The sequence below is a fragment of the Camellia sinensis genome, chromosome 4 (assembly GCF_055761805.1).
Source record: "Camellia sinensis isolate YWXY chromosome 4, ASM5576180v1, whole genome shotgun sequence".
Classification (NCBI taxonomy): domain Eukaryota; kingdom Viridiplantae; phylum Streptophyta; class Magnoliopsida; order Ericales; family Theaceae; genus Camellia; species Camellia sinensis.
Window position 1 is genome coordinate 116,498,304 of NC_138964.1, and position 22,178 is coordinate 116,520,481.

Sequence of the window (22,178 nt, forward strand, 5' to 3'; positions counted from 1 at the left end):
GAACAGAAATGGAGCATCATCCTTTCCATAATTCTCTGTAGGACCAAATATCCCTGGATCTAACCCATTATAAAACGTACAATCATTATCAAATATCTGCAAGTCACCATTTCCCATAGTATTAAACTTGAGGCCAACATCTTTTTCAATTTTTTTTTTTAATTCCATCTATCATAATGGCCTTGGCTCTTTCTTTTTCAGTGCCACATCTAAAACAAATGAACCTCTCACTAGGCTCTTCTTGAACTTTCTTTCCTTTTACCTCCTTGGCAATCTTCTCCATCCTTTCTTTGTGGAGTTTCTCTAGTTCTACCAAGAGAACTCTAGGGTTCTTCCCATTCTTCTTTTGATTAGTCGACTGGAAGTCAGTTGCTACCATGTTGATCTCCACCATGTTTGTGAATAGGTCACTATCAACTAGGGGTGCAACTCGGGCGGGTTCGGTCGGGTTGGGGGTCTGCCCAAGCCCGACCCAAATTGTATTTGGCACTGCCCAAGCCCGCCCAAGCCCGACCATGAACCCGAACATTGTTGCCCAAGCCCGGCCCAAGCTTTGTATTTTGAACTCGGGTTGCCCGAATTGCCCGAATTGCCCGAGTTCAGAAACCTGTAGGTAGATCTAAGGGTAGACATAAAAGATGCTAATCTAATGGTAGAAAACTAACCAAAAAAAAATAAAAAATAAAAATTAAGACTAACTCTTTTACTTAATAGAAGACTAATCAAAAAAAAAATAAAAATAAAAATTAAGACTAACTCTTTTACTTAATTTATATATATTACATAATTTATTAAATTATATATATATTATATATTATATAATTTATATAATATATTAAATTGAATTCGGGTTCGGGTTGCTCGGGTTGGCCATTGGTTCTGCCCAAGCCCGGCCCGAATTGCAATTCGGGCATCAAAAATTTGCCCAAGCCCGTCCAGATTACAAGATATAGTTGCCCAAGCCCTAAAAAAACTCGGGCTGGGCTCAGGTTGCTCGGGTTGAGCCCGCCCGAGTTGCACCCCTACTATCAACTGCTATGACCCCTTTATATTTTTCAGCATACTTCAGCATCCCTTTCTAGATTAAATCCTGCACATAATTTCAAAATGTGACACAGTTATTAGTAAAATGCCTAAAACAATTATGCCACTTACAATGTTCCTTGCCAACCCTATCTTTTTCGTTGGGAATATTGTGGCCAGGAGTCAAAGTTAAAAATTTGTTTGCTAATAACTCATCAAACAATACATTTGCTTTTGATAAGTCAAAAGAATGCTGTTTGTTCGACACAACCACATTCTTTTTGGCTAGCTGTGTTGCTGGCATACTCACAGGCTTTGTCAGCCTTCTTTAATGTTTCACAAACCATAGGTTTTTTCCCTATTACTTGTGCAACATCTATGTGAACTTCCATGCCAAACTCAACCTCTTGGTAATAAGTCCCTAATAAGGCTGCATTTCTCTCTTGCTCTTCTCTGAGAATGGCTTCATAGCTGGTTGCCCTTGAGGGCAACTCAAATAAGTCTCTAAAAATCATACCTTCAAACTTTTTCCTAAGCTCAAAATTTAAACCATTCTGGGCTAGTCTTATGACTTCTATTTCAGGCATATACGCATGACATCTGTTTTTTGCTTTCTTAAACCTATCGATATACTGTTCTGCATTTTCTCCTTGTCTTTGTTTAAAATTTGACAAGTCTACCATTGTCACCTCAGGCTCAGTTCTAAAGAACTAAGCATGAAACTGACTCTCCATCTTTTGCCAAGTATGGACAGAATTTTCTGGCAAGTTAATAAACCATATAAATGCCACTTTAGATAGAAAATGAGGAAATAGTTTCAGTTTTAAATTGTCATCATAACTGGGTTCACCACATTGAAGTATGAACCTGCCTACATGCTCTATGGTTGATTGCCTCTTTTTCCCTGTAAACAAGGTAAACTCAGGAATCCTATAATTCCTTGGAATGAGGGTCATTCTATCCATAAAGGGTAGGGACTCCTAAACATTGGCCTATCTGGCCTTCTCAAGCCTGAGCCATACAATTCTTGTATAATGTTTATGATTTGTTGTCTGTTTGGCATAGGGTCATGACCCATTTGCACTAGTTGTTGCCCCCTTCATAAAAGTCTTGTTGGAAAAGAGGAGGTCCAGACTCTTTAGGCTTTAGTTCAACAACATTAGGTTCCTGATAATGTGCCTGATGTAGTGGTTTGTATAGTGGTGATGGTTGATATGGTGGTTGTTGGTGTAGTTGTGGATGTGGTGGTTGCTGATAAGGTAGCCGTCGCAACTCTTGTTGAAATATGGGAGGCCTAAGTCCCTTCAACTCTTGATAAGGTTATTGGTGTACAAGTTTTTGCACATACTGAGGTCTCACCATCTTTGGTTGTCTCACCCTTTGGTCCATTAGATTATGGTTACCATTTCTAGGGCCTTCACCTGCCTGATGTGCATACATTGGAGGCCTTTGTTGCCTCTCCAAGTTTAGGTCCTGGCCCCATGTCATTGTTATTAAAATCACGAACTAAGTTTGGCGGGTATCCTTTTATCCCATTGAACTCAAAGACAGGGTTTGAATTAATCTTCTCCTCATACTCCTCTTAGAGTGTAGGAGTTTGTACAATGACACATGCTTATTTGTAGGCAAGGCCCTTGTAGGCCTTGATGTGTAATTTTGTGTAGTCAAAGGACCAAGGTTTACCTTACTCTTTTGAGCTTCATCTCTGAGTTGCCTTGACTGATTTGGCCTGATGTTATGCTTCTCAAATTCAGCAAGGACTTCATCAATTGAAGCTTGATTTTCATGTGGAGGCAAACTTGCGAGAACTTTACTCATATGCAAAATCAGTGCTTTCTTAGCATCCACTGGAGAGCCACTTGTCTGGCCTTCCATGAGTACATTGTGGCCATATCTTTGGCCATCACCCTGATCGGCTACTGAATGGCTATCATCAACATTGTCTCTGACTTTTTCATCCTGACCTTCTCCTAAGACAGTGCCATCGAAAGGCCTCTTCTCAGGATCCCCATGCATTTCTGGGGACTGATCAGTTTGTTTCTTCTGAGCTATCACTCCAAATTAGGCAGTGTCCCACTGGGCGTGCCAAAATATGTTAGCAAAAATCTGGTTTTGGTTAAATCGACAGGAAAGATTAGACAGAAAAACCAAAATTTTACAAATAACAAATAGATCAAGCAATGTGGTTGTTATCCTATGCCTTGATAGTTTCAAGGACTTCTTTAGAGATTGCAATGTGAAGAAACAAGTGCAAATAAATTGAAATTCGATTGAAGAATAAGTAAACTTGTCACTTAATTAAAAGAATTAAACCACAAGTTTCAAAAGCACAACAATCGATAAAGCCAAACTTGGTTACAAAGACTGAAATACAAACAAACTAACTAACCCTAAGTCCAAGAACTACTTCTAATTAAGTTATTCTACTGCCAATTTCACATGAGTTGTGAATCTGGTTGAAAGCCTTCTCCCCTTTGAATTCCTAGCTTTTATATGGCTTCCAATCCGACCTTCATGGACCTTTTTGCCTTCTTTACTCAATTTCAAGATAGCATTTTAACACAACATCCAAGTCACATTTGTCTTCTTCAAAATTATCCTATCATAGTTCCATATAATTACTATAAATATCGATATCCGTTAAGCTGCCACTACGGAATATGGATTGAAAAATGTTTCGACTCTTGATAATTCTTATAATTGATCTACAATAATATATTAAGATAAGTGTTTATTTTTAATTTATTACACATGTAATAAAATTTTGTAAACCCAACTCTCTTACTACATTACTATATGTAAATTTATAAATCTAAAATTATGAGTCTATGCATTGTTGAAAGATTATTATTACATAATAGAATTCTATAGCGCTGTGGCGACGTATAACTTAACAAATGAAAAGTTTTTCCATGGTCAATGAATAGCAGTAATAAGGTTCTCTTGAAATTTTTTTTTTTTACGTCTAATATGATTTTAAAAATAAATTATTTATTTTTTAAAATTAAATAAAAAAAATTTAGCTAAAATCCCTTTATTAGACCTTTATTTGATAAAAAATACCATCTAATTTACTTTACTTTATAAACCCTATAAGGAGAAAATGCATAATTGAATAAGAACAAAGTAAAATATAAATATCTATATATATATATATATATATACTTGAACAATATTATCAAAGTATTATGAATTAAAGCAACCTACTACTATAAAACAGAATAATATATTATTATTTACATCAATTTCGACGTAATAATTATATTTTATCTTTTCAAGTTACATAGTCAACATAATCTTATTTAATAAATCTTGATAAAAAAAATTCTAAAAATACTAATTTTATTAAAAATCAACATTTAAATCAAAAGTTATATTGTTTTAAAATTTAATATTTTAATAATAGTAACATGTGTTTGACTTTTCAAAAAAAAAATTTAAGCTTATCTTTAATGCATTAAAATTTTATTATAAACAGACTTTGATCAAATCTCACCCCCAAAAAATATGATCCAATCTTAAAAATGGACTATCTATTTTTAAAAAATAAATATGATCCGATCATGTCATTACTCATGTCATTACGAATACTTTATCAATATAATTTTTGAAAGACGTGAAGTAATCAACAAACTTTACAAAGTGCACCGTTCAAATTATAAAAATAAACCTGTGGTAAAAATAGACCAGTTCATCTAAAATTGCAGATCCACCCTGAAGATTAATGGCAGGGAAAGTAAACTAATGATATATCAAAATTATATTCTCCAACTTTCAAAGGAAACACAAACACAACACACTACACATCAACTTGTGCAAATCTATATCAAAAGCACTACTTCAAAAGATTTAAGGCCGACAAAAATAACAGACCAAAAATAGAAAGTAAAAAATAAAAAAGGTAAAACTGATAGGGACATAGAGAACTAAAATTAAATATTCTGGGAAACGCAAGTAAAACTTCGGACCAGGTGGCATGCCATCACATGAATAAATTCAGCTAGGCCTAATTCCCAATCCCTATAACAGCTTCCAATCTAAAAATTCAATAATCAAAAGTGCTACATAGATGAGAAATGAAAGATAACATCCGTACCCCTAGCCCCAAAGCCGAGTTTAATATTCTACATCTAGACAACCCCCAGAAAGTTTCATGTCCATTCTACTCGAACTTTCAATCATGCTTGAATTAAATTACAGACGCTTCCACATCAGCCAAAAAGGATGTCCATCAGGATGGCACTGCCACATACAAAAGAAACAGTAAGCCATACTATAAGTAATAAAGCAAATGGAACACTTCACCAAAAGCATTTCCACAATTTCCTTATAACAAACTACTACGGACACAGACAAAATGCATTTCACCTGTATTCTGTAATAATATATAGTTCAATAAATCGTTCAACCAGATGAAGATCTCAGTTACAAATTCGAGTCCAAACAGTTCATAGTAAATGTTCTGCTTTACAGAATTATTGGGGCCTTCTTATCACAATATAGGAAGTAAACCTATTTCATCATTATCATATAGGGGCTGTTTGGTGCAATTTATGGATCTGCTTATAGTTTTTTTACTTTGAAAATCTGTCTGAATGTTTGGTGCAGCTTCTGTTTCCAACTTATTAGGCCAAAATAGCTCACATAAGCTAAAAATAAATAAATAAATAAAGCTAAATATTAGGAAGCAAGGCGAGACTTCTGCATTCTGCTTTATTAGTTTTCAACTTGTTATAAATTGCACCAAACAGATCTATATTCCTAGTGATAAGGCTACTCTATAATTTTATTTATTTATGTTTAGAGCTATTGTCCTCTGCTCACTTTCAATTGTTGGAGCAATATATATATATATATTTTTTTTTTTTTTGATTCAACAAAAGTTTCGGAGGGGAGGCTACCGCAATCCAAGGCCAGGGAAAGCGTTACGCAATATCGCCCACCAACAAAGGACTGCCGGCAGCGGAACTCGAACCTAAGCCAAATGGGCGAAGGGAACAAGCCTTACCAACTGAACCAACCCTTGTTGGTGTTGTAGCAATATATTATTTACACACATGAAAAGCAAATCCAAAAACCCAGGAATCAGAATATATTAAAGCACATTATAAGAAAATTCAAAAACTAAGAACATATTATACCACCCCATTCTCCAAACTAGCTATAACCAAACCAAACCAAACCAAGCCTTAAGTCCCATCAAATGGGATCGGTTACATGAATCATTCTTCTCCACGCAGCCCTATCAAAAGCCATTTCATTAGTCAAATAAAGTAGATTCATATCTCTATTTAAAACGCTAGTTAACGTTAATCTAGGCCTACCCCGTCCCCTAACACTTCCATCTACCGTTACAGCATCGCATCTCTTCACTACTGCCTCTGTTGATCTCCGTTGAATATGACCAAACCATCTCAAACGATTCTCTCTCAACTTATCTTCTATCGGTGCTACTCCTACCCATTCCCGAATACACTCATTCCTAATCCTGTCTTGTCTAGTCTTACCACACATCCACCTTAGCATCCTCATCTCAGCCACACTCATCTTATCTACATGTTGTTTCTTGGTTGCCCAACACTCTGTCCCATCCAACATAGCTGGTCTAATAGCCGTTCTATAAAACTTACCTTTTAGTCTAGTGAGTATTCGTTTATCGCACAATACCCTAGACGCACTTCTCCACTTACACCATCCCGTCTTAATCCTATGGGCCACATCTGCATCAATCTCTCCCGCTATTGTGATAATCGACCCTAAATAACGAAAATGTTCACTCTTAAGAAATTCTTAGTTCTCAATCTTCAATTCTCCTCTGCTTTCATTGTTCCTGTTACTAAATTTACACTCCATGTATTCTGTCTTAGTTCTGCTTATCCAGAATCCTTTAGATTCAAGAGATTTTCTCCAAATCTCTAACTTTGTATTAACTCCTCTAGTCTCATCCACTAGCACAGTATTGTCTGCAAAAAGCATGCACCATGACACGTCATCCTGAATATTTATCGGCAACTCGTCCATAACTAAAGCAAAAAGATAAGGACTTAAGGTAGATCCTTGATGTAACCCTACAGTGATAGGAAATTCATTTGTCTCTCCAGCTGGCGATCTAATAGTGGTCACCACCCCTTCATACATGTCCCTAATCACGTCAATGTAACCTTTTGTCACCCCTTTCTTCTCTAACACCCACCATATTATATCCCGGGACACTCTGTCATATGCTTTCTCAAGGTCGATAAACACCATATGAATGTCTCTTTTCTTTTCTTTATACTTGCCTATTACTCTCCTCAAAAGATAAATCGCTTCCATTGTTGACCTACCAGGTATAAACCCAAATTGATTCTTTGACACCTCTGTTATATCTCGCAATCGGCGTTCCATCACCCTCTCCCACACTTTCATTATATGACACATTAGCTTAATTCCTCTATAATTGTTACAATGCTGGACATCACCTTTATTCTTATAGATTGGTACTAAAATACTCTCCCTCCACTCATCTGGCATGTTCCTAGTCAACAAAATTTTGCTAAACAACCTAGTCAACCAACCAACTCCCTTTTATCCAAACACTTCCAAGCTTCAATCCAAACTAGCTATAAAATCATTTAAATAAATCAAAACCAATTAACAGTAAATAGGAAGTGTAGAGTTCATACTGTATGTAGAAGTATCAATTTGCTCAGGAAGTTCCTTAATATCCACCTCAAACCTTTCCTGAACCTGTACAATTGAATAGAGTCCAATATTAGCAGCATAAATGATCCCTCAATAGAAAAACATAGAAACTTGGCAATATTTTAATATCTAATGTGACTAAATTACCTGATTGAGAACATCAGAGTCAGATGCAGAAGAGACAAACGTAATTGCGAGCCCTTTGGTGCCAAACCTACCAGCTCTGCCAACCTGTCATCAAAAATACCAAGGTCATTTGCAATTCCATAACTACTAGGAACAGGCACATCATATTCTAAAAACACATACGCGGTGCAGATAGGTGTCAGCAGAATCAGGCATGTCATAGTTGATAACAATATTGACACGCTCAATGTCAATTCCTCTTCCAACTAAATCAGTGGCCACAAGTATTCTTTTATGCCCCTCCTTGAAACCTTTGTAGCGTGTCAACCTGAAAAGAACCTTGAAAATTAGTCACCAGAAAAATTCATTGCCAAAGACTTGTTGAAGGCATCAGAAGCATGTATGTATGAAGACGTTCCAGGCTGGAGGAGAGGTACAGAACTTATTCAATCAGAATATATTTCTATGTTATTATTAATCTTTCTTTACTCAACTTACATGTAGCACACTAGGGCCCGTTTGTTTTGGGTTAAGTAGATGGGAGGGGATTAGGATGGTGGAGGTGTTATTTAATGTTGTGTTTGTTTGTAGAGTTGGGGAGGGGATTAGGATGGTGGAGGTGATATAGATGGAGGTTGGGGAAGAGGTTGAGATGGAGGTTGGGGAGATGGTATTAGAAAAATAGTGAGGGGATTAGAAATTTTTTTGTAAATATTAATGTTTAATTTTTTATATTTTTTTATTTGTTTTATTATTTTATATAAAAATAATTTAACAATTCCTACACTAACAACAAAACAAACACAATTTTACTTAATCTCCTCACTATCAATCCCCTCGCTATCAATCCCCTCTATTCTACCTCTAAAAACAAACAGGGCCCTAGAGTGTCCTATGTCCTGGACAACTTCAAAACTTCTAGTTACATGAATCTCATACTTGCACATATTCTTATGTAACCTATGAAATATTTTCCTATAAATAAATGTACCACCAACCTAATACATTCTAGAAAACTGTGGATTACATCTTCCAACAAGAGTTCCATTTTAGGCCAAGTTTGGCATCTCCCCAAAAAGATAAAAAATTACTCAAAAAGTTCAAAAGTTATCACTATTTACCCAAAAAAATATTAAAAAATTAATTTTCCACACATCCATACAACTCAGCAATCATGTATGGCTGGTGCTGTGCAGTCTTTGTTAAGAAAAATTGCACAATTTGGGTGCAATTTTCACACACTGTTGTTCGGTCCATGCGGGGCCATCACGGGTCCCGTTTTGATAATCTGAACCGTTCAATGTGTAGAACTCGTCGAGTACTATATGTCTGTAAAAAATTACATTAATCGGATATCGATAACTACATAATCAAATCAGTTGCGTATAAAAAATAGATGGTGTTATAATTAACGATTGAAAAAAAACAAATCTGATCAGATAGCTATCGATATCTGATCAACGTGATTTTTTATACGTATATAGTACTCGACGAGTTCTACACATTACATGGTTCATATTATCAAAATGGGACCCGTGATGACCCCACGGGCCAAACAAAACCGTCCAGTGCAATGTCCGAAAAGTAGTCAATAATTTCATACAATCAATTCAGCTGTTCAGATTGTACGGCTGTGGCCCACACATCTCTAATCTTCTCCTACACATTTCTTTATATAATTTTTTAATACACATTTTTCTATAAAAAGTCAAAAAGTTAACCCAAACATCCATATTTTTTTCCTCAACTTTTTAGTCCAAAAAGATAAGAAGTGCACTTTAATCTCAACTATGGGTCCTATCCTAGCAACAAATTGGCAGTGAAAAGGGCCTTTCAATAAAGATCTGTGACAATCATAAAGGAACAAAAAAAATAAAAATAAAATAAAATATGCAGAAGTCGTTAGTTGACAAAAGTGGCAAAATATTTAAGGAATGCATGACATCATAATTTAATTTTAGTAAACCTTCAAAATGACCAAACAAAGAACTGTTCATAGAAATTTATAAAATTTATATATATATATATATATGAATAAAATTATTTAAAAAAAAAAAAAAAAAAGTGGTAATAAAAACTACAAAAAATGGATCCATGTAGCCCTGATCCCAAGTAATTGGGGACAAAGACAAGTATTCATGCTAGAGCTGTTTCCTAAAACCCTAGAAGCATATATCCCACAGATGAACACACTTTAACCTATTTGACATAAGCTCAATCCACAAAGAACAGTATTTCATCCCCACTACCCACACCCATAATCTATGAATACGGTAAAATTCAAAAAAAAAAAAATTAGAGTACAAATACGGCTTGATACATTTGTAAAAAAAAAAAATTATTTTTAATTTGGAGTAATGCGAAAATTGATTAAATGGATTAATTTGTCAATATCCAACCTACAATTAACATTCAATGCCAAAAATAAAGGTATAAACTAAAATCAAATGTCATTATATTAAATAACTTACAAACTATAACTTAATTTTCAAATCATGCTAAGTAGAAAACTAAAAATAAAAAAAAAGTCTAGCAAAATGAATTTTATCTCTATAGTAGAAGAAAATATTGGAGAGAAAGCTTAGGGCATAGAGGATACCAATTTTAAGCTATATCATAGTAGCAAAGATAGACACGGGAATGGAATAGGAATAATAGTTGCCAAGGGTCTTGTAGAAAATGTAGTTTCGATCATTAGGAAAGGTGATAGAAATATGTTACTTAAACTAGTTATTTGAGAGAATATAGTGAACTTTAGATGATCAGACTAAGAGAGTTTTTTGGAACCAAATGGATAAGGTATTACAAGAGAAAACCTAGTTATAGGTGGTAATTTCAATAGCCATGTAAGAGTAGATAGACTAGGTTATGAAAGGGTGAATGGTGGGTGGGTATGGTTTTGGTGATAGAAATGAGGCTGGAGAGAGTACTTTGGATTTTGCGTCGACTTCTGACCTAGTGGTGGCCAATACTATGTATAAGAAGAGAGGAGCATCTGATAACCTTCAAGAGTGGGTCAATTAGGAGCCAAATAGATTACTTTCTAATAAAAAAAGGAGACTGTTTAAAATGCAACGACCGTAATGTGATTCTTGAAGAGAACTTGACGTCTCAACATATGATTTTGGTATTAGACTTATGCTTTAAAGGGCAATACCAAGCTCGGAAAGATAGTTAGCGTCGCAAGACTAGATGTTGAGACCTAAGGCCTAGTTTGGCATAATAAAAAAATCCAAAAAGTCACTATCCTATTTAAGTCACATCATCTCATTTAAATCATATCATCTCTCAACCACATCACTTCAAACCCAACCCATATTTCACGTTTTTTCGTAAAAAGTCAAAAAGTGTACTTATTTAAATCATCCCAAACAACCCCTAAAAAGGGACAAACTAGACACATTTAAGAATAGAATGGATAAAGAAGGTACTCGAGGCTTGGAAGATGATGCTAATACTATGTGGAACGCAATGGCCAATTGTATGAGGAGAATCTCAAGGAAAGTTCTCGGAGAGTCGAAAGGAAAAGGGACCTAACTTTAGGGAAACTTGGCGGTGGAAAGAGGAGGTCCAAGCGGTAATAAAGACGAAAAAAGAAAACTTTAAAAAGTGGTAGAATGATAGAACTCAAGAAAACCTTAAGCGCTACAGATTGGCCAATAAGGAAGTCAAAAAAGTAGTGAGGGAGACTAAGTTCAAAACCTATGATGACATATATACTAGACTAGATAGTAAGGAGGGAGCGAAAAGGATTTACAAACTTGTTAAGATAAGAGAGGAAAACAAAAAATTTTAATCAAGTTAAGTACATCAAGGGTGAGAGCTCTAAGATGTTGATGAAGGATGAAAAGATTAAGGAGAGGTGGAAGAACTATTTTGAAAAGTTAAATAAGGAACATGGAGGTAAGTCAAAAGGGAAGGAAGTAGGTAGTAATAAAGAAAATCAAGACTATAGGTTCTATCGTAGGATTAGGGACTATGAAGTGGAATTTGCACTTAAGATAATGAAATTGAATAAGGCTTTAGGACTCGATGATATATCTATTGAAGCGTGGAAATGTTTGGGTACGAAGGTGGTTGTTTGGTTGACTAGGTTATTTAGCAAGATTTTGTTGGCTAGGAAAATGCCAGAGGAGTGGAGTAAGAGTATTTTAATGCCAACATATAAGAATAAATGAGATGTCTAGAATTGCAACTACTATAGAAGAATCAAGTTAATGTGTCACACAATAAAAGTGTGGAAGAGAGTGATGGAACGTTGATTGCGAGGTATAACAGAGGTATCAAAGAATCAATTTAGATTTATGCCTGGTAGGTCAACAATGGAAGCAATCTATCTTTTGAGGAGAGCAATAGAAAAGTAAGAAAAGAAAAGAAGAGAAACATTCATATGGTTTTTATCTATCTTGCGAAAGCATATGATAAAGTGTCTTGAGATATAATCTGGTGGATGTTAAAGAAGAAAGAGGATGACAAAATGTTACATTAATGTGGTTAGGAATATGTATGAAGGTGTAGTGACCACTATTAGATCGCTTGCTGGAGAAACGAGTGAATTTCCAATTATTGTAGAGTTCCACCAATGATCAGCCTTAAGTCCTTATCTTTTCACTTGAGTTATAAATGAGTTAACGCGCAATATTCAGGATGATGTGCCATGGTGTATGTTTTTTGCAGATAATATTGTGTTAGTTGATGAGACTAGAGAAAGGGTTAACACTAAGTAGGAGATTTGGCGGAAAGCACTTAAAGCTAAAGATTTAGAATAAACAGAACTAAGACAGAGTATATAGAGTGTAATTTTAGTAACAATCACTATAGAAGAAAAGGAGAAGTGAAAACTAAGAACCAAGAACTATCTAAGAGTGAACATTTTCGTTATTCAGGATCAATTATCACAACAACTGCGGAGATTGGAGCGGATGAGGTCCACAGAATTAAGGCAGGGTGCCTTAAGTGGAGGAGTGCGTCCAGAATATTGTGCGATAAACGCGTACCCATTAGACTAAACGGGAAGTTCTATAAAACGGTTATTAGACCAGCGATGTTATATGGGACGGAATGTTGGATAATTAAGAAATAACATGTAGATAAGATGAGTATTATTGAGATTAGGATGGCTAAGGTGGATGTGTGGCAAGGAATGAGTATATTCAAGAATTGGTAGAAGTAGTACCAATAGAAGATAAATTTAGAGAGAATAAATTAAGATAGTTTGGTCATATACAACGGAGATCAACAGAGACAGTAGTGAAGAGATGTGATACAGTAATGATAGATGGTAGTGTCAAGGGAAGGGATAAACCTAGATTGACGTGGACTAGTGTAGTAAATAGATATATGAATTTCCTTAATTTGACTAACGAAATAGCCTTGGATAGATTCCAGTGCAGAAGAAGGATTCATGCAGCCGACCCCATTTGATGAGACTTAAGGCTTGATTGGTTTGGTTTGGTTTGGTTTGGTTTGGTTTTAGTAGAAGAAAATATTGTTTCGATTGAGATACAATATGACTTGAGTATACACTAGATACATCTGGGAACACCAAAAATTAAGAAGAAAAAATTTGAGTGCGTGTTTCGCATACTCAATACATATGCAGAAGTACCATACGAAGTACCATACACCGGTGAAGTGTGTTTGTCGAAGTGCCCATGCTTCATAGCACATAATACTAGTCATGTGGGATAAATTAGAGTAACAGCCAATGTTTGACAAGTGAAAGTATGAACTTCGTGGAATCCATAAACAAGCCCCCTTCCAAGAGGTAAATAAACAAATGAACAAAATCAGGTTTCCAAAGTATTTTGCTTCCCCAAGAGCAACATCCCCACCAATGCAATTCTTTAAACCTTTCCCATGTGAGAAAATTTCTAGTTCAATGCATGCAAACTTAGTTGCAGCACCAAAAAAAAAAACTCTGCCAAATATTCCTACTGCACCACCAGAAAAAACAAACTTCCATTAGATGTCAATCCACAAACCAAAAATCAGCTCAAAGTAAACTGGCCGTACAAATAAGATATATCAAATTCCAACATCCATGAGTAACCAAAGTGCGCAGCAACGGCCAATAATTTCACTATTCCACTGTGTATGACTATTTGTGTGTGTTCCTTCGGTTTTTATAATATATATGTATATATATAATAGGTATATAAGTGATATTTTCAACCTACAAAATTAAGTTGTATCCACTTCAGGAATAAGATGTAGATCACTAACTAAAGCAAGAAAGCAAAACAAATGCAAAACTCCATGCAAATCAAAACAAGCGGATAATGGATGAGAGTACGAGTCAACTGGACAAAAAGTGACAAAAAAAAGAAAAAGTTGAAGTACAAAAAATAAAGAAGGTAAATTGAAGTCACCTTAATATACTATTTTGGTCTGAAAAGTAAAACACAACAAAACTACTCATTTATGAAACAGGGTAGGTTCTCCATATACCCTTGCCACAATTACCACAAATAACAATGCCAACTTGACCATAAGGTTTTATTCTGTAGAATACATAGTTCTAATAAGGAAGAAACTCAACAACTAGCTTCTCTAACGTAAAATCATACCATTCATGACAGCAGACTATATACTATAATTTAAATTACAGTAAATCCTAGAAATAGATATGCCTAAAGCCATTAATTAAAAGAAAGGAGAAAGAGAAAACCAAATTAATCTCATGACTAAAACCGTAACTAAAGCCATTAGGCTTTGAACCACTTAAACCCATTCTAATTAATATGATTATATATATTAAATACAATAGAACTTTGCAAAACAATAACAAATTTTAAAATTTAATAAAATGGTTCTAGATAATTAAATAAAGCCGCATATAGAGAATAAAAAACCAAAGGTTGGCTCAATTGTCCCCAGCTTTAGGTGGGCAAGACTTCACCAGTCTGATGTTCATTACCCAGTTTGCAATTTATTAATTGGATACAATGATGCTAGAGCCATATCTAACATAGATAATGTCACTGATTGCAAATAACCATTATCCTAAAATTGATAATGTCATACAAAATCTACACAGTTTTTTTCATAATCAACTAGAACCAGAATTAAACAATACATGCCTTTCTTCCTGAGACATTCCAGAATGGATGCAGATAGAAGGAAAGTTGCACTCTACAAGCAACTTGTTCAGCTCAGCTGCCCTGCTGACACTTTTGACAAAAATAACCACTTGGTTGAAGTCCAGTGCATCAAGGAGGTCATTCAGCTTGCGGTTTTTCTCAAGCTCACTCAATTTAATGTAATGCTGATGACAAAAAATAAAAGCAATATTGAATATGTAACCCTAACAAAAAAACCATAGAAGCTCAACTATATACACTAGAAATACCTGTACAAGACCATGAAGAGTCAATTTGGCCTCATCATCCACATAAATTTCCATTGGCTGAAAGGGGCAAATATCACAAGACAAATTAGAGCATTCTTACAGTATCCAAAACCGTTGCCAGAAAAACAAGTAAATAAAACACAGGCAGAGATGCCAGCCCACCCACATCCAACCAGTTACCTTAGATTTTGAGTACTATGACACATAACATAAAGAACATGTATCTTCACAAATATTGTAACATTGTGTATTGTATATTTTTCTTTTTTTGTGTTTGATTTTTGATCAGTATCTTGAATTTTTTTACAAGCGTCAACTCATAAATGCATCATTTTTAATATTATCATTCCACTTGAGCAAGCTAATATAAGATACAATGTGGGGCACATTTCATGTTTGCCGAATCTTAAAACCATCGTCTTTGCATCTCATCACTTCAATTTTATAATAAATCTAGGAAACATTAAAATATAGGGGAGAAACATGTAGCTCTCCCTTGGTTCAGGGGTCTTTTCATGCAAATCATTTTTTGATAAGATTATTGATAATCCCTTGGTTCCCTTGTTCCCTTTTCATAAGAAAATTTGGAAAGCCGGTGTCTCTCATAAAGTGAAGTTTTTCTTGTGGTCTTTGGCTCAAAAGGGTGTTACAACTAATGATGTTCTCCAGAGGAGAAAGCCTAATCACTCTCTTTGCCCTCAATGGTGTGTGATGTGCAAGAGAAATTGGGAGGATGCGGATCATCTTTTTCTTCATTGCCCGGTGGCTTCTGTATTATGACAGCGTCTTTTCAGGTTATGTGATGTGCAGTGGGTTGCTCCACGGGAGTATATGCATATGATTCTTATTCGGTTTGAAGGGTTTGGGAGTACCAAGAAAGCCAAATCAATGTGGATAGGCATTGTTTTTGCTATTTTCTGGGTTATATAGTTGGAGAGAAACCTTCGAATTTTTGAAGGCAAGGAAGTAAGTGTAGAGGCGTTGTGGGATAGGGTGGAATATTTGGCCTCATTTTGGGCATTTGTATCTCCTCCTTTTAAAGGAGACCCTTTGTTTTTGATCTCTAGGGATTGGACTGCTTTTTGCCATCCTTAGGGTTTCGAGTTTTGCGATTTTGTTTTTTTTTTTTTCTTCCTTTCTTTGTATGAGGACTTCTTGCCCTCTTTCTATTTCACGCTTTAGTAAAATTTTGTTGTTTCTCAAAAAAAAAAAAAACATGTAGCTCTCCCCGCACCAACAATCTCTTAAACTGGATGACGGTAGAGATGGCAGAATGGAAGGATGGGATTTGCTTTCCTAGCCCCAATTTCCCCACCTCTATCCCAATTACGTACTTCTTGTATGTATATACATCTATATATAATTAAATTGGTTAAATACAATAAGAATAACACATCAAAACATTCACAGATATCTCATTCATTTTCTTCTCTCCATCTATCTTTTTCGCTCTCATTATTCATTAATTTGTGTCTCTCATATCATATGCTTCATCATCTATCTATTATTAGTATTGTCACCCCATCCAAGGGTGACAAATTACCCTGACACCTCCCCACTCCCGACCCATAGAATTCTAAGAATCATGACAACAGAACAGAGCCCATAAATGATATCCTAATGCATGCCTGAAATTCTTAACTAAATTTCGAGAATGCTTCACATATCTTAACCAACCAGGAAGTGAAATTCCATATACTTCCTTAGTCTACAGTGGTGTAATGAATTACAACACCATATGTACAGTACAGTACAGTACAGCACAGTTTGATAAACCACATAAAAATACAGATTCTACATCCTCACACATACACAATCACATAGCTAGAAAATACCATGAAACATCATCAACATTATTGCACGATGCAGGCTGTGCTTTCCTTGGCATAGACTAAGAAGAAATAACAGTAATTTATTTACCTTTCTAATCTAACATAACCAAAAAAAAAAAGATGGCTTTGAAATTACAGTACAGTACAGAGAATATTACATCTTGCATAAACTTCTTGCACACCGGGCGAATATCCTTGCTGAGTGTAGCTGAAAACATCATCACTTGTTTATCATGAGGGGTCATCTTAAAGATTTCCTGCACATCTCTCCTCATGTCTGTAGATAAGGTAAGAAAAGCAAATTATTAATGTTGGGAAAAGGGGGGAGGGGACACTGAAATAGAGAAACAATGCAGGGAAAATTTTGGAAACCTTCTAGACATAGTATCCACATGCAGAAATAGTATCCACATGCAGAAACTTACCAAGTGATTCAAGCATCTTGTCACACTCATCAAGGATAAAATGTCTCACATTCTTTAATCCAAGATCCTTATCTCTTGCAAGAGCCAGTATTCTCCCAGGCGTCCCAACAACAATATGAGGGCATTCATTCTTCAGTAAATCCTTGTGAACCTTGATATTAACACCACCATAGAAGACAGCAACCTTAATATCAGGCAAATAGGTACTGAACCTCTCAAATTCATGGCAGATCTGTATAAATAAAGAATAGTGGTTAGTTAACAAACAAAATTGCATTATTGATGATATGATGTCCAATAAAGCTGGAGAAAAAAAATCTTTTAGCCCTGCAGTAATTCCAAAGAGGGTGCGCACTTGAATGAATTTCCAGGCCTTCAAGACATACCTGATAAGCCAATTCTCTTGTATGACAAAGGACAAGAGCAGCAACTTGTCCTGCAACAGGTTCAATCTGCTGCAAAGTAGAGAGAACAAAGACAGCAGTCTTTCCCATCCCGGACTTTGCTTGACAGATGACATCCATTCCTAAGATAGCTTGAGGTATACACTCATGTTGCACTGGTGAATAAGCAAAGAAAATCGGAGCGGACAAATCCTTGGTAAGTATAAATGACCTTCCAGATTCCTTTTAATGTAAAGGGGTTTACCAAACCAATTTTCTTGCTGAAATCATGAATATGGAAGTAGTGTTTACCTGCAAAATATAAGATAACAAGTTGAAAAGAAAATTACACAATGCCCCAGCATCGAAACTAAATAGAAGATCAACAATAAATCTGGAAACATCAAAAGAAAATACTTCAAGTGTGCATGTTGCCAAGATGCCCCACTTCCAACCAAAAACATGACAAGCCATCTGCCATTGCATGACCAAAAGAAAAAACCAGCAAGACAAGTCTTTAGACAAAGTGAAATAATGTTCATATTTCTAAAGATGTCTTTTCAGGCAGTCTCTGCAGTTATCCACTGCAGTTGAAGATAGCACCACCTTCAGAAGCATTGATTGTCAGAAGTGAAGATCTTGATAGGAATATTTTGAAAACATAAATACACGTGTGTGTTGTAAGCAATTGAATTCTCACCAGAACACAAAAACTAATAATTAAAAACGTTTCCCCGATGAATAATATGAAAATCAGAGAAAAGTAAAAAATCATAACCCAGAGGGGGAAAATAGTTTTTTAGCATTTAGCACAACTGGGACACGACACGACAGCAAACCATCAACAGTATGAGAACGACAAGACGTACCCAGATTATGTATTTTGCAGAACAACGGTCGACTTAAATCATGCTAATAGACAGAAGTCATGCACATGTAACTATTCTACGAGATCTTATAAATAAACAAAAACAGATTAATAATCAGTAACATAGCTCACACTGCCCAAAAAAATTGTTTGTGTTGCATAGTTATATATCATAAAACAGCAATACTTTATAAAATTTACAGAAAGCAGAAATCTAAACTAAAATACAAATGCAAATTTGAACTTTGCCTTCTGAAGGATGCTCAAATCCTGAATCTACAATTGCTCGAAGAAGCTCTGGTTTCAACAGGAAATCTCTGAATCCCGAGCTGTGAATTCCAACATAGCCCCTACATCACAATAAGAGAACACCAAAAAAAGGCACTTTAATATGATGTATTCATGTGAGGAAGGCCCTACGTCGTTACTGAAATGCAATAACCTTGTCTTTATCAGCCATGTGAACATGCCACATAAATATATAAAAATTCATCAGCATATAGAGAAAATATATAACTCAAACCTTTCCCCCATACAAAATTCTCCTTTACATGGACCTAAAATGCGTTTAGCACAGCCCAAGTCCCATGAGAAGCTTTTCGAAGCCAAGTCACCATTACCCAAGCCCAGCGAGTGAGCAGAGAGAGAGAGAGATCATCATGCTCCATTGATTTACATAAAGACAATGTCCCCCTCACTTGGAAAAGCAAAACTAAAGGTGCACAACCAAAAGCAATCAGGCAAGATTCTTTGTTTTGAGACGGCATGGAAGGAACTTTTATGGACTCTAAAAACCTATGAAGCACGGATACTTCTCCTGGGATACTCGTGGATACGTATGCGATACTTCCTAAACGTATCCAACACTTGATGTTAATTTTGAGAAGTATCGGATACTTTTCAAACGATCTACATCACGTATCCAAACTACTATAAAACTGAGATTGACTGCAAGCATAGTATTTAGAGTATACTTGTTAGAATAAATACAAAAATAATTTTCAAAATATTTTATTTCTTACCAAAAAAATATAGTGAGATTACAATTTTATCAAGTTAACATGTAACTAAACCAAATCAAACCAAGCCAAGCCTAGCCTTAAGTCCCATCAAATGGGGTCGGATCAAGTTAACATGTCCACTAAAAAAATAAATAAATGAGAAAAAAAGTAAACTGACAAATTACTCTTAAACTAATATCTAATTCCTAAAAGATGATTTCTTACCACTTTTTGAGCTCATGAATAATATCAATTATATAAGACTAAAAATTATTTAAAAAATTCCAAAATGTATCCTAACTGTACCCATATCCATATCCTATTTTTTAAGATTTTTCCGTATTGTTGTATTTTTATCGTATCTGTTTGATCACATATCCATATACATGCTCCATAGTTTACGACTAACTATTGCCATGTTTTAGAATTTGGTAAATTACAAATACTCTCCATGAGGTTTGCTTAAATTACAGATTGCCCAAGTAATTTTGAAAATTACAAATACTCCTTTGTTAAAAAAAATTATTTAATAGAATTAACTAAAAAAATGAAATTTATAATCGCCCTCTAATACAATAATAAAATTATCTAAATTATTAATTGAAATATATTTCTAATATCATTAAAAACTGTTAATTGACTTCATAATTTATTAATAAAAGGGGTAATTTGTTACGAAATTAGACACATCAAGGGATGGAATGTAATTTTCAAAACTACAAGTGATTCATATTTTAATCAAACCAGAGGGTGTATTTGTAATTTACCCTTTAGAATTTTATGAGCATGCTACCTTAGCAAGCCCACAAGAGGAAAGTCCCAAATAACTGATTCCCTACTATCTTCAACCAACAACAAATGTTCAGCCTAGTCTAGTTGATCTAATTATATATTAGCAGTCAAAACCACATAATACATTCCATCTACATTCTTGCAAAACAGAATATAAGTGAAAAGACTAATCAAGCAACCAACCAGCATCAATCAATTCGAATAGTTGTCGCACTACCCAAAATACATAACACATTTTCAATTGGTTGCCTTATCACATAGAAAAATTGATCTTCTTCCTTATTCAGATGCCCAAAAAAACTGTAAACGCTTAATTCAGTTAGCACCTTTTAAGGGTGATTCTCATTGGTTTTTCATAAGAGAAAGTGCTCAACTTTTCTAGGAAACCAAATAGTAATAGTACAAAGGTAACGGGTAAAAAAAAACACTTACTTTTTGGCGGATTCGGCAGTAGGCTTCCCATTGACGGAGTCGGGGGCTTTGTCGTCGTCCTCTTCGTAGTCGAGAAGCTCCTCCTCGTAAGCCTCGTTGTCCCTTACTTCACCCATGCTGATCCTCTACAAACACAAACACAAACACAAACACAAACACAAACACAAAGCAGATTGATGATATTCCTAGGGTTATAATAGAATCAGTTTGAGAGGCATAGTTAGAGTAAGCTTGTGGAGAGATATGCATACCTTGAGGAACTTGAATATGAGAGAGAGAGAGAGAGAGCTAGGAGAGATTCGGCGTCTGCGAAAACAAAAACTGCAAACAAGAGAGAGAAAAGAGGATAGAGAGAGAAACCCACGGATCTAGGGTTAGGGTAGATGAGGAGCAGAGAGGGAGAAGAGTGAGAGAGAGTGATGGGGTCAAACTAGGCGTCCGGAGTGCGATTTGCGTGATTTGAAAGAGCAATGGCAGAGGGCCTGGTTCAAATAGTTTAAAATTGTTAAAATGACGCGTTTTGGACGTAAAATGACGTTATTTTGATTATTTTGAGTTATTTAAGTTATACTTTTTGTGGTCCTTAAATATTTTTTGATTTGAAAATAAAATTATAAATTAAAGAGAAAATTATTTATAAGTCCTATTAGGCAGAGTTATACTACATATGGTGTTACTAAAAAAACTTATGGGCTCGTTTGGTTTGATTTTCTGAAAAAAATTTGGGAAATTTTCTCTACAAATAAGTTTTCAAAAATAACCAAACCAAACAAATTTTCCCAAAAAAATTTCCCAAAACTTGTAAACCTTTTCCAAACAAATCTCTCTCTCACACACATCAAATCAATCACTTTTTCCAAAACTCTATCTCAAAATAATTTTCCAAAACATCTTTTAAAAAAAACCAAACCAAACATGTTTTCGTACTTTTTATCTCTAAAATACATCTCTCAAACACAAACCAAACATACCCTATGTTCTCATAAATTCGGTTGGAAGTTTGTTTATATATTTACTCTTAATATTAGTTGTTAATATTATAAATAATACTAAAATCATATATAGGAAATTGAATATTACCATAGATTATATGTATAAAAACGTAACGCAACGTAACACCTATATAAACGTAACGTGACACATATACGTAGCGTGACACCTATGATCTATGGTAACATGTAATTTCCTATATAGAAAATTACATGTTACCATATATCATATCTACATAAACGTAATGTAACGTGACACCTATGATTTATGG

General features: G+C 35.0%; 2 protein-coding genes across 4 annotated transcripts; both read right to left on the reverse strand.

Annotated features, from left to right (window-relative positions):
* Positions 1-1,024: 1,024 nt before the first annotated feature.
* LOC114284160 (uncharacterized) lies at positions 1,025-3,711 on the reverse strand. Its single transcript, XM_028227056.2, has 2 exons — positions 2,707-3,711; positions 1,025-1,090 (listed from the first exon to the last, which is right to left on the reverse strand). The coding sequence occupies exons 1-2, from the start codon at positions 3,037-3,039 to the stop codon at positions 1,079-1,081; spliced, it is 345 nt and encodes a 114-aa protein (XP_028082857.2). The 5' UTR covers positions 3,040-3,711; the 3' UTR covers positions 1,025-1,078.
* A 1,220-nt stretch (positions 3,712-4,931) lies between these two features.
* On the reverse strand, positions 4,932-21,389 carry LOC114284152 (DEAD-box ATP-dependent RNA helicase 15). Of its 3 annotated transcripts, none has more exons than XM_028227045.2 (12): positions 21,169-21,389; positions 20,918-21,042; positions 18,942-19,042; positions 17,828-18,000; positions 17,442-17,673; positions 17,175-17,293; positions 15,185-15,241; positions 14,916-15,100; positions 8,017-8,161; positions 7,855-7,938; positions 7,689-7,752; positions 4,932-5,265 (listed from the first exon to the last, which is right to left on the reverse strand). In XM_028227045.2, exons 2-12 carry the CDS (start codon positions 21,031-21,033, stop codon positions 5,255-5,257), a joined length of 1,287 nt encoding a protein of 428 aa, XP_028082846.1. In that variant the 5' UTR covers positions 21,034-21,042; positions 21,169-21,389; the 3' UTR covers positions 4,932-5,254. The 3 variants fall into 3 exon arrangements, with proteins under 3 accessions (XP_028082846.1, XP_082722155.1, XP_082722156.1); XM_082866029.1 differs by having other exon boundaries at positions 17,828-18,136; positions 21,169-21,382; XM_082866030.1 differs by lacking the exons at positions 20,918-21,042; positions 21,169-21,389 and having other exon boundaries at positions 17,828-18,136; positions 18,242-19,042.
* Positions 21,390-22,178: the final 789 nt, after the last annotated feature.

Excerpts from the sequence above, each read along its gene's own strand:
- LOC114284152 (XM_028227045.2), bottom strand. The coding sequence starts at position 21,033 with ATGGGTGAAGTAAGGGACAACGAGGCTTACGAGGAGGAGCTTCTCGAC. Across the intron at positions 19,043-20,917 it reads ACTGCCGAATCCGCCAAAAA|GGGCTATGTTGGAATTCACA; the intron begins GTAAGTGTTTTT and ends ATTGTGATGTAG. Across the intron at positions 17,294-17,441 it reads CAAGATGCTTGAATCACTTG|ACATGAGGAGAGATGTGCAG; the intron begins GTAAGTTTCTGC and ends CCTTATCTACAG.
- LOC114284160 (XM_028227056.2), bottom strand. The coding sequence starts at position 3,039 with ATGCATGGGGATCCTGAGAAGAGGCCTTTCGATGGCACTGTCTTAGGA.